At 45.1% G+C, this 12,020-nt stretch overlaps 1 protein-coding gene across 12 annotated transcripts in view; it reads left to right on the top strand.

The window, feature by feature from the left end:
• NUP98 (nucleoporin 98 and 96 precursor) overlaps positions 1–12,020 on the top strand; it is a 108,836-nt gene that overhangs the window by 22,238 nt on the left and 74,578 nt on the right. For 11 of the 12 annotated variants that reach the window (XM_059708601.1, XM_059708596.1, XM_059708600.1 and 8 more), the window contains exons 6-8: positions 621–728; positions 4,858–5,038; positions 9,156–9,319. In XM_059708601.1, coding sequence (XP_059564584.1) covers positions 621–728; positions 4,858–5,038; positions 9,156–9,319 — 453 coding nt within the window. The remainder of the gene's footprint in view (positions 1–620; positions 729–4,857; positions 5,039–9,155; positions 9,320–12,020) is intronic. The other variant, XM_059708597.1, reaches the window with a different exon arrangement.

Genomic DNA, 12,020 nt, shown 5'->3' with positions numbered 1-12,020 from the left:
ATAGGGCTTGTCAAAAGTTCAGAAAGTAAAGAATTTCTCAGGCAAGGTGGTAAATTCATAACAGTACTGAATTTAGAATTCTTAATTTAAAATAAAAGTAAATACAAATGATAGAGAAAAAATACTATGTGTTGTCTCTTAGAAAGTACAATAATTGAGAAAAGTACAGACATAAGTAAGAATCTTTAGTTGTTTCTTTTTCCTCATATGATCATGGGGGGGGGGGGAATCAGGCTTCCATATTTGTTAAATGCAATAATAGTTATAAAGCAAACATTTCAAAAGAGGTCCATCTCAGAAATAGAGGTTTAAATGGGTATATTGGATAAACTGGATAAAGTTTTAAATATTAAATATCTTTTAGTAGATAATTAGATGGTTTGGTTATGGGATTAGTTTCTGGGTTTGTGATAACTATTATTGAGATTGATGTAGGGAGAGAACAGACATGCAGTGTATTTAGTCAAGCATCCTTGGAACCATCTCATTAGTAAAAGACCTAATGGACTAGTTAATAGGGTTCAATGGTTGCAGAATTGTATCTGTGAGAGTAGGGATATCAAGCCTAGATTTATACATTTGCTTTAGACTTTCAAATTTGCTTTTATCTTCTGTTGCAGCCTCTAACTGGTACGGATACTATGGTTAAAGCTGGAGTTAGTACTAACATCAGTACCAAGCACCAGTGTATCACTGCTATGAAAGAATATGAAAGCAAGTCACTAGAGGTCAGTAAAATGCAATACAGAATATCAACCTAACCTTTTGATTCTATTGGAGAACAGCTTTTGAAATTTTTTTTTATTATTTTTAGGCTCAAGCGATTTACATTAGGTTTATGTAAAAAATGAATTATTTTTTAAATTAACGTGCTATTTCTAGATATGTGTTGTTTTAGGCAGGAGCAATATTCAGATTGTATATATGGGCTAATTCTACTAATAGTGTATTCTGATTGGATGTTGCCCACACTACACTGGGCAGTGTGTGTCTGGGATATATGTGTGTTTTTTCATTTGTTTGTTTTTGTTAATTCTTACCTGAAGGTATTTTTTCCATTGATTTTTAAAGAGAGTGGGAGGGGAAGTGGGGGGGGGTGGGAGAGAGAAACATCAATTGTTTGCCTCCTGCCAAGACCAGGGTCGGGGATCAAACCCTCAACCCTTCAGTGTGTGGGCTGTATTGCTAACCACTTAGCAATACCAGCCAGGCCATGTGTGTGTTTTTAATAAACTTATGCAAAGTCGTAAGTATACAACATAGTAAGCTTTCACTGAGTAAACTACACTCATGTAACCAGGATCTAAAGACACAGCATTACCAGCACCCCTGAGGGTACCCTTTGTGCCCAACGCCCCAGTCATAATCCTCCCCTTCTAAAGGTAACCACTAACCTGGATACCCATGTTTTGCCTATTTTTGCATTTAAAGATGAAATCTTACGTTATGTGCTCTTAAGTTTCTCTTTTGACTTTGAGATCATCCATGTTGTTGCATGAAGTTAGTTTGTTTATTCTTGTTACTGTGTAGTTCTTTGTACATTTTTATTATCCCTGATTGTAGCTGTTGCTTCTTCCTACATCTCAACTGCATTTGCTTTTTTGGAGAGTGCAGAAACATCATGACTTGTGAGACAAAACTACTAAATTTTATCCCTTCTTTCCTTAAATTTTCTGAACTCTCCAGAATCCTTCATTGTTTAATCTGTTGATTTTTACATTTAGAGTGGGAGTAGACAAGATTATTATACTAAACTAGAGGCCTTCGCCCTCTTGCAGTCTGGGACCCCTTGAGGGATATAGCAGTGCACCACGCAGCAGGCGGCCAGAGAGGAGCCTGAATTGGGGCCGGGTGCCGCACCGCTCGCACTCATCCCAACCTGCTGCGCCTGCTGCTGTGGAGTTGGAAGAGGCTTCCACTGTGGCAGTTGTGCTCACCAGCTGTGAGCTCGGCTTCTGGCTGAGTGGAGCTCTCCCTGTGGGAGTGCACTGACCACCAGGGGGCAGCTCCTGCATTGAGCGTCTGCCCCCTAGTGGTCAGTGTGCATAATAGCAGCCAGTTCCAGTCTTTCCATGTAATGGTTGCTTAGGCTTTTATTATATAGACGAGGCCCGGTGCACAAAAATTTGGAGAGGGGAGGGAGTCACTCAGCCCGGCCTGTGCCCTCTCGCAGTCTGGGACCCCTCGGGAGATAACGACCTGCTGGCTTAGGCCTGCTCCTGGGTGGCAGAGGGCAGGCCCAATCCCTAGGTGCAGCCCTGGTCGGGCTCAGAGCAGGGCCGATTGGGGAGTTGGGGCGCCGCCCCCTGTCATGCACAGAGCAGGGCGGATCTGGAGGTTGCGATGCCACCCCTAGTCACGCTCAGGGTACAGCCGATTGGGGGGTTGGGGCACCGCCCCCTGTCACACTCAAGGCAGGGTTGATAGGGAAGTTGCGGCGCCACCCCCTGTCATGCACAGAGCAGGGTGGATCAGGGGGTTGGGGCTCCGTACCCTGTCACACACAGAGCAGGCCCGATCAGGGGGTTGAGGAGCTCCCCCCTGTCACGCACAGAGTAGGGCCAATAGGGGAGTTGGGGCACCGCCCCCTGTCACACACAGAGCAGGGCGGATCAGGGGGTTGGGGCGCCGCCCTCTATCACCCACAGAGCAGGGATCACGGGGTTAGGGCGCTGCACCCTGTCACAGAGTCACAGGGTGATCAGGGGTTTGGGCGCTGCCCCCTGTCACGCTGATCCCGGTGCCGGGAGGCATATTACCCTTTTACTATATAGAATAGAGGTCTGGTACACGGGTGGGGCTGGCTGGTTTGCCCTGAAGGGTGTCTTGGATCAGGGTGGGAGTCCCCACTGGGGTGCCTGGCCAGTCTGGCTGAGGGGCTGAGGGCCGTTTTCAGGCTGACGGGTGACTGAAGCTCCCAACCTCTCCTTTCTCTCTCTTTTTTTTTTTATTCTGGGCCAGCTTTAGCTCTGAGGCCTCCGATGCTGAAAACAGGTTTCTGGCCTTTGTTTACCGTCTGTATTTGATACAATGTTGCGGTCCGGCTGGCTGAAGCCTAGCTGAGTAAAGCAGGCTTCTGGGTTTTTTTTACCTTCTATATTTGCAACATAGTTGCTTAGAGTTGCAGCTGAGAGGCCGGCAAGTCAGGGGGGGAACTTTGGAGTCCTCCGTCACTGAAGCAAGCAAGCCTCCCTGTTCGCATCAGCTGCCTGGCTGTTGGCCGCCATCTTGGCTGACAGTTAATTTGCATATCACCCTGATTAGCCAATGGGAAGGGTAGCGGTCATATGCCAATTACCATCTTTCTCTTTTATTAGATAGGACTAGAAGGCCAGTGCACAAAAATTTGTGCACTGGCAGGGAAGAGGGGTCCCTCAGCCCAACCTGTGCCCTCTCACGGATCATGCTGCTGCTTGCCCTGCCCGCCCCGCCCCACCCCGCCCACCCCGCCCAAGACACGGCAGGCCAGGATCTCACCTTCGCTGGTGCAGCGGGATCTGCCTGCAGTATGCAATTAGCCGCCATCTTAGTTGGCAGTTAATTTGCATATCACCCTGATTAGCCAATGGGAAGGGTAGCAAAGTTATGGTTAATTACCATGTTTGTCTATTATTAGATAGGATAATTAAAAGCAGTGTACTGAAATAAAGCATTATCCTCAGATCTCTCATCAGTTGCCTGGGTCTCTCCTTTTTTTTTTTTTTTTTTAAATCCTCACTGGAGGATATGTTTTAATTGATTTTGAGAGAGAGAGAGAAATCAATTGGTTGTCTCTGGGGATGGAACCCGCAACGTTTTGGTACACAGGACGATACTCTAACTGAGCCATCCAGCCAAGGTGCTACCTGGGTCTTTTTAATTATTTTTTTAATTCATTGGTTTCTGAGAGAAAGAGAAAGGGAGAATCAGATAAAAACATCAATAATGAGAGAGAAACATCAATCGGCTGCCTCCTGCACACCCCCCACTGGGGATCGAGCCTGCAACCTTGCCCTGGAGGAATCGAACCCGGGACCCTTTAGTACACAGGCCGATGCTCTATCCACTGAGCCAAACTGGCCAGGGCTACCTGGGTCTTTTTAATAAACTGATCTCACTTCTGTCAGCTACTGTTCTGCAGCCCATTTGCAAAGGGGATGCATTGAATAAAATCTGATATTCTGGGGTCTTTTTATTAAATGGAACACTGTTAAATATAATTGAGGTATGTGTACTATGCTGCCTCTCAGCAAACTTAATGATCTTAAGAGTTCATACATGCAGGTGAAAAAATTATAAATAGAATTTCCTTAAAATGGGACGGGTGGAACAAAAAAAAAAAAAGGGAGAGCCTTTTAGCAAAGAGGGCATGCTCACTAGTGGTTAGTATGCTGTTAACTTTGTAAAAACTCCTGACCTTTTATTTTGGAGTTAATGCCACCTGCATATCTAGTTTTGAGTGCAGTAAAATAGAATCTCAAATCACACTTATTTTCATCCTTTTCCAGTATTTTTTATTTGTTTCGGTAGTAGCAGAGTACGCCAACTCTTTTATATTGCCTTTTTTTGCTGGAAAATGTTGTATGTTGAATAAAATTTTCTATTAAAAAAGTTATTGTTTATAAAAGAAAATTAAGATTAAGATGGGTTGATTCTTTGGCCTGTAGTTTATGGAAAAAATGGTATATATTTTAATGTCCATTATACACTATTCAGAATGTTTTCTATAATGATACTAAATTAATGTCATTTGTAGCTTTCTGTTTTATAGTCATGGTTTTTTGTGTTACCATAGAACTTAAATAGTAAATTCAGGTGTTAGTCTCCTAAATACATTTTTGGCTGCATAGTAAGATTGGAAATATGTTTTCCCTCTAGGAACTTCGTTTAGAGGATTATCAGGCTAACCGGAAAGGCCCCCAGAACCAGGTTGGAGCAGGTACCACAACTGGCTTGTTTGGGACTTCTCCGGCCACGTCTAGTGCAACAGGACTCTTCAGCTCCTCCACCACTAATTCAGGCTTTGCATATGGTCAGAACAAAACAGCCTTTGGAACTAGTAAGCAATTGACATCATATTGGGCCATATTGAGGAGGGACAGACAACTAAAAGTAAACCATTACTAAAAATAATGTCATAAGTGCTAAGGAGAAAAATAATTCAGGGATACTGAAGGAATAAGGAGGGCCTGGTGTTTTGGGGGAGGTAGGGAGGCATACAGGTTTTTTTTTGTGTTCTTTAACATTTTTTTCTAATTGTTTAAAGTATTACAAATAGTAGTACATATGTCTCCTTTTTTCCCCCATCGACCTTCCCCCAACCTCCCCTACCCGGCTCCCCCCCCACCCCCCTGTGTCTTGTGTCCATTGGTTATGCTTATATGTATGCATACAAGTCCTTCGGTTGATCTCTTATCCCCAACACTTCCCAGAGGAGACATACAGTTTTAAATGAAGATGGTTAAAAAGGGCTTTACTAATGAAGTAACATTTTTTGTTGTTAATACTCACCCAAGTATATTTTTCCATTGATTTTATTTTTTAATATATTACTGATTTCAGAGAGAGGAAAGGAGAGGGAGGGAGGGAAGGAGGGAGGGAGGGGGAGAGAGAGAGAGAGAGAGAGAGAGAGAGAGAGAGAGAGAGAGAGAGAGAGAGAGAAAGAAAGGCTGACTCAATGAGAGAGAATCATTGATCAGCTGCCTTCTGCACGCCTCATACAGGGGATCAAACCCACAACCCGGCATGTGCCCTGACCAGGAATTGAACCATGACCTGCTGGTTCATAGGTCGAAGCTCAACTACTGAGCAAACCGACTGGTCCATTGATTTTTAGAGAGTGGGAGGGGAGAGACAGAGAGAAACATATATGCAAGAGAGACACATTGATTGGTGGCCTCCCACACACACCCTGACTGGGGGCAGGGATTGAGCCTGTAACTGAGGCCAACGTCCACTGAGCCAAATCGGCGGCTAGGGCTGATGAGGTAACATTTGAGCAGCCACCTAGCTGAAGAAAGTGAGGCATAAAGCTGTACAGATTTTGGAGGGAAGAACATTCCAGCTAGAGGAAACTATAAATCTAAAAATCTGTTTTTGCCAAAGGAGAGACAAGGGGAAGTACTGGGGAATATAGGGACAGTATTTTGAAGGACTTTGTGGGCCAGTGTCAAGATTTGAATTTTTATTTGAGTTGGGAAACCATTAAAGGGTTTAGAACAGCAGTTCTCAACCTGTGGGTCACGACCCCTTTGGGGGTCGAACGACCCTCTCACGGGTCGCCTAAGACCATCCGGAAAACACATATATAATTACATATTGTTTTTGTGATTAATCACTATGCTTTAATTATGTTCAATTTGTAACAATGAAAATACATCCTGCATATCAGATATTTACATTAAGATTCATAAGAGTAGCAAAATTACAGTTATGAAGTAGCAACGAAAATAATTTTATAGTTGGGTGTCACCACAACGTGAACTGTATTAAAGGGTCGCGGCATTAGGAAGGTTGAGAATCACTGGTTTAGAAAGAGAAATCATATGATTGTGAGTGAAGGATCATTCTGGTAGCTGCTATAAAGAGTGGATTGTAAGGGGACATGGGTAGAAACAAGTCAGTAAGAAAAGCTAGTGTTCTATCTACATGAGAGAGGATGTGGCTTGAATGAGAATGGTGCTGTGGAGATGGTAAGAATGTCAATTTGACCAGAACTAATGGGATTTGCTAGTAGATTGATTTGATGTAAGGTGTGAAAGAAGTCTAGGATGATTACTAAATTACTTTATAAATATACTAGTGGCCCGGTGCACAAAAATTTGTGCACTCTGGGGGAAGGGGGGGTCCCTCAGCCTGGCCTGTGCCCTCTCGCAATCTGGGACCCCTTGGGAGATAACGACCTGCTGGCTTAGGCCTGCTCCCGGGTGGCAGAGGGCAGGCCCAATCCCTAGGTGCAGCCCTGGTCGGGCTCAGAGCAGGGCCGATTGGGGAGTTGGGGTGCCGCCCCCTGTCATGCACAGAGCAGGGCGGATCTGGAGGTTGCGATGCCACCCCCAGTCACGCTCAGGGTACGGCCGATTGGGGGGTTGGGGCACCGCCCCCTGTCACACTCAAGGCAGGGTCGATGGGGAGGCTGCAGTGCCACCCCCTGTCACGCACAGAGCAGGGCCAATCCAGGGGTTGGGGTGCTGCCCCCTGTCACGCACAGAGCAGGGCAGATCAGGGGGTTGGGGCGCCGCCCTCTATCACACTCAGGGCAGGGCCGATGGGGAGGTTATGGCTCTACCCCGTCACACACAGAGCAGGGCCCGTGGTGGGGCGGGCGGGTTGGGGTGCCGCACCCTGCCACACACAGAGCCGCAGGGCGATCAGAGGTTGGGGAGCTCCCCCGTATCAGGCACAGAGCAGGGCTGATCAGGAGGTTGGGGCGCCTTCCCCTGTCATGAACAGAGCAGGGCCGATAGGGAGGTTGTGGCCCCGGCTCCTGTCACACAGAGCCGCAGGGCGATCAGGGGGTTTGGGCGCTGCCCCCTGTCACACTGATCCCGGTGCCGGGAGGCCTCTCGGCTCCACTGATCCCGGTGCTGAGAGGCATATTACCCTTTTACTATATAGGGTAGAGGCCTGGTGCATGGGTGGGGCTGGCTGGTTTGCCCTGAAGGGTGTCCTGGATCAGGGTGGGGGTCCCCACTGGGGTGCCTGGCCAGTCTGGGTGAGGGGCTGAGGGCTGTTTTCAGGCTGGCGGGTGACGGAAGCTTCCAACCGCTCCTTTTTTTCTTTTTCTTTTTAATTCTGGGCCAGCTTTAGCTCTGAGGCTCCAGCTCTTAGGCCTCCGCTGCTGTAGATAATCGAAACAATGTATAACTCCAGCTCTGACTCCACCTCTGAGATCCCAGCTTGCTGAAAGCTGGTTTCTGGGGTGTTTTTTTTCAGCTTCTATATTTGTTATTGTTAAAATGTTTCAAACTGCAGGCTCAGAGGCCTGCAAGGCAGGCGGGGAACGTTGGTTTCCTCCATCACTGAAGCAAGCAAGCCTCATGTTAGTTTCAAGCTGCCTGGCTGCCGGCCGCCATCTTGGCTGACAGTTAATTTGCATATCGCCCTGATTAGCCAATGGGAAGGGTAGCGGTCGTATGCCAATTACCATGTTTCTCTTTTATTAGATTAGATTACTTTTGCAAAGGTAATACACATACATGATATAAAGTTTATGCAATACTTTTTAAAAAGTATTTATAACCAAAAATCTTTTCTTTCCCTTCCTAAGCCACCAGTTTGCCTCTGGAGAAATAGCAAAAGTTAGACTTTTCGTAGATTTCTGGAGGGATCTATACACACACACAAAAATACACTAATAAACACATTTTAAGTGGCATTTAACATTCTCTTCAGTTTTCGTATTCTGTGATTTCATTTAGCCACATATTCTTTGAGTATTGTCATGTCACACCCTATGCTAAATATCCTATATAATAAAAGCCTAATATGCAAATTGACCGGCAGAACAAGCGGTCGCTATGACGCACACTGACCACCAGGGGGCAGATGCTCAACACAGGAGCTTCCCCAGCCCACAGGCCCCAGGCCAGCCAAGGTGGGTGCCAGCGGGGGCACCCCCCACCCCCGATAACCCTGCCAGTCGCCTCCCTCTGCAGGAGGCAACCAGTGGTGGCGGCGGGGGGCAGGGTTGGTGAGGGGATGGCGCTAGGCCATCCAGGGTGGGTACCAGCGGGGGCCCTGCTGGTTACCCCACAGATTGGCTCTGATCGCCAGCCAGGGCTAGGGACCCTACCCATGCACCGGGCCTCTAGCATTGATATAAAGAGAAAGCCTCTGTTCTGAAGAAAAACTTAGTCTAACAAGGTTAAAATGCACACATAGACTTTGAATGTAGCATGTTGTCTTCTAAAATAGAAGAAAGTTATGGGCTCAAGAAGGACGATCACTTAGTTCAGCCAGGGTTCTTGGACTTAGTATTATTGTAAGAATTAAAGTCTGAAGGAAATCTGGAGTTAGGTGAAATTGGTTGAAAAATGAAACAGTTACTTGGTTTGAGTAGGGCAATAGAGATGTAATCCATATAATAAGACTGTTGTAGTAACTGGATAATGTGAGGTTCGGAGTTTTTTGCCCTCCATTTATTTTTCCTTTTCTTTATTTCTATTTCCTGAAAGGTACGACTGGATTTGGGACAAATCCAGGTGGTCTCTTTGGCCAACAGAATCAGCAAACTACCAGCCTCTTCAACAAACCATTTGCCCAGGCCACAACCACCCCGAACACTGGCTTTTCCTTTGGTAATACCAGCACCCTAGGACAGCCGAGCACCAACACCATGGTAAGGAAACAGGCCCTTAAATATCAGGTGTACCGGTTAATAATGTGGATTTTGTAATCAAAGAAAACACGATAATTTCAAGAGAAACATCAAAAGTGCTTTATTCAAAGTAATGTCCATCGCTAGCTACACATTTCCCCCATCTTTCAGGTAATTTGTGGATACCGTCCCAATAGAACTTTTCTTGTTTTGAGACAAACCATTCAGAGACCCAGTTTTCCACTTCTTTGTTTTGAAGTGCTGCTCAGAAAGTGCGTGTGCCATCGATAGGAACAAGTGGTCATCTGAAGAAACAAGGTCTGGTGAATAAGGCGGGTGGGTTAATACTTCCCAGACAAGATCTTTTAGTGTCCCTTTAACTGGTTTTGAAGTGTGTAATGGTACGTTATCATGAAGCAAAATTATTAGCTGTGTCTTCTGGCCCATTCTCATCATTTTACGATCAAAGTGTGGTTCAATATGATTTTTTGTTGTTGGTAGCCATCATTAACAGTTTCACCTGGTTTTAGAAGCTCATAATACACCACACCTTCCTGATTTCACCAAACGCAGAATTGTCTTCTTACCAAATCGATTTGGCCTTGCAGTCGATGTTGATGGTTGACCTAGATCAACCTATGATTTTGTGTGTTTGGGATTCTCAAAATAAATTCACTTTTCATCGCCAGTCACAATTCAATGCAAAAAAGACTTTCTTTCCTGCTGTTGAAGCAACATTTTACTGATGACTTTTTGGTTTTCCATTTGTCTTTCATTCAGTTGATGTGGCACCCATTTTCCTTCCTTTAAAATCTTTCCTATTGCTTGTAAATGATCGGAAATTGTTTGCTGAGCAACGTTTACTCTTTCTGCAAGTTATTTTTGAGTTTGACACACATCTTCAGCCAATAATGCTTGTAATTGTTGGTCTTCAAACTTTTTCGGTTGACCTGGACATTCTTTGTCTTTCGCATCTAAATCATCATCACTTTTAAAGCATTTAAACCAGCGTTCACAAGTGTCTTGAGATAGAGCATGTTCACCATAAGCTTCCCAAAGTATATGATAACTTTCAGCAGCACTTTTTTTCAAAATAATGAATTAAAACTTCCTATAAATGCTCTTTTTGGTACAAAATTCGACATTTTTAAGCATAAAAATATCTATGTTAATACCTTCAGCAAATTTGACATACAAAGTTTTGAAGCTTGTCAGTACAACAAAATAGCATACATATCAAATAGCATATCAACATGTGTAACTCCACCTATTGAAAAATATCCACCTTAGTAACCAGTACACCTGGTAACTCCAGGTCTTATTTATAGAGCTAAGTAATTAGGATTTTATCATGCCAAAACAAGTTCTACCTGTACTACATTTCTTAAGGATTGATGATACGTAGTAATGGGAAGAGAGCAAAATTTTTGAATAATTAATACATAGATTCTATTTCAGGCTCTACTCTGTACTCATTGAGAGGCTGTAGAGCAAGTCACTTATCTTTTCTGAGCATATTTTCTTATCACGAAGAGCTGCTGGGTGTACTACAGTTTGCCACCCTGAAGCTACACTTTAGGGCATTGACTCCAGCCATTCTGTAGATTGTAGGAGAAAATAGTTATAAATTACTGGCTATATTTCAGAATGTTCTTTTAGTTTGTTCCCTTAAGCAGAGTCAGGCAAAGAAGTTTAATTAATTAAAATAAGTAAAGGGAGAGCCACATCTCAGAGCCATATTGGGTAAATGCTTCTGTGTAGAAAGTAAAAGAGGAATTCCTTACATCATTACTAGTTTTATCTAGGGGCTCTTTTAGGGACGTATACAGTTAAAGGGAATTCAAGGTAAGCTTTTTTATTAGAATTCTTGGAATGTACCAAGAATTACCAAGGTCTATCTCTAATTTTTTTATATGTTCAGAGTTTTAGAGATACTCTGCCTGATGAAAAAACAAGTACAGCTATTCCCCCCAAAAAATCATCAAAATACTTGCAAACCGAATTCAGCAGCGTATTGAAAAGGATTATATACCATGACCAAGTGGGAGTTTTCCCAGAAAACTTGGTTCAGCATATCCTACATACTAAAAGCCTAATATGCTAAGTGTCCGTCTACTGGTCGTCTGTTCAACCAATCAAGGCGTAATATGCTAATGATACGCTAAGGCCGCTCAACCACTCACTATGACATGCACTGACCACCATGGGGCAGATGTTCCAACTGGTAGGTTAGCTTGCTGCTGGATCCGGTCCGGCCAATAAGGACTGAGTGAGATGGGCCGGACATGCCCTGGAGCCCTCCCACAGTCCCTCCCTAGCTGGCCAACCTCCCCCGTCTCTCTCTGGCTCCAGTTGTTCACCGGTGGAGTCCCTCAGCCTGGTTTGTGCCTTCTCGAAATCTGGGACCCCTCAGTGGATGTTGGACAGCCGGTTTCAGCCCAATCCCACAGGGGTAGCGCCGCTCAGTGAGAAGCTGGACTCACGGCTGGCTAGCACAGCGGTAGTGGCGGGAGCCTCTCCTGCCTCCGTGGCAATGCTAAGGATGTCCGACTGATGGCTTAGGCCCACTCCCCTGTGGGATCAGGCTGAAACTGGCTCTCCAACATCCCCCTAGGTGTCCTGGATTGCAAGAGGGTGCAAGCCAGACTGAGGGACCCCACCAGTGCGCACAATCAGGCCTGGGAAGGGACTGTGGGAGGGCTCCAGGGCATATCAGGCCCAT

Source organism: Myotis daubentonii, chromosome 9 (genome assembly GCF_963259705.1).
Source record: "Myotis daubentonii chromosome 9, mMyoDau2.1, whole genome shotgun sequence".
In the NCBI taxonomy this organism is placed as follows: Eukaryota; Metazoa; Chordata; class Mammalia; order Chiroptera; family Vespertilionidae; genus Myotis; species Myotis daubentonii.
This window is presented reverse-complemented; position numbering and strand designations above follow the sequence as displayed.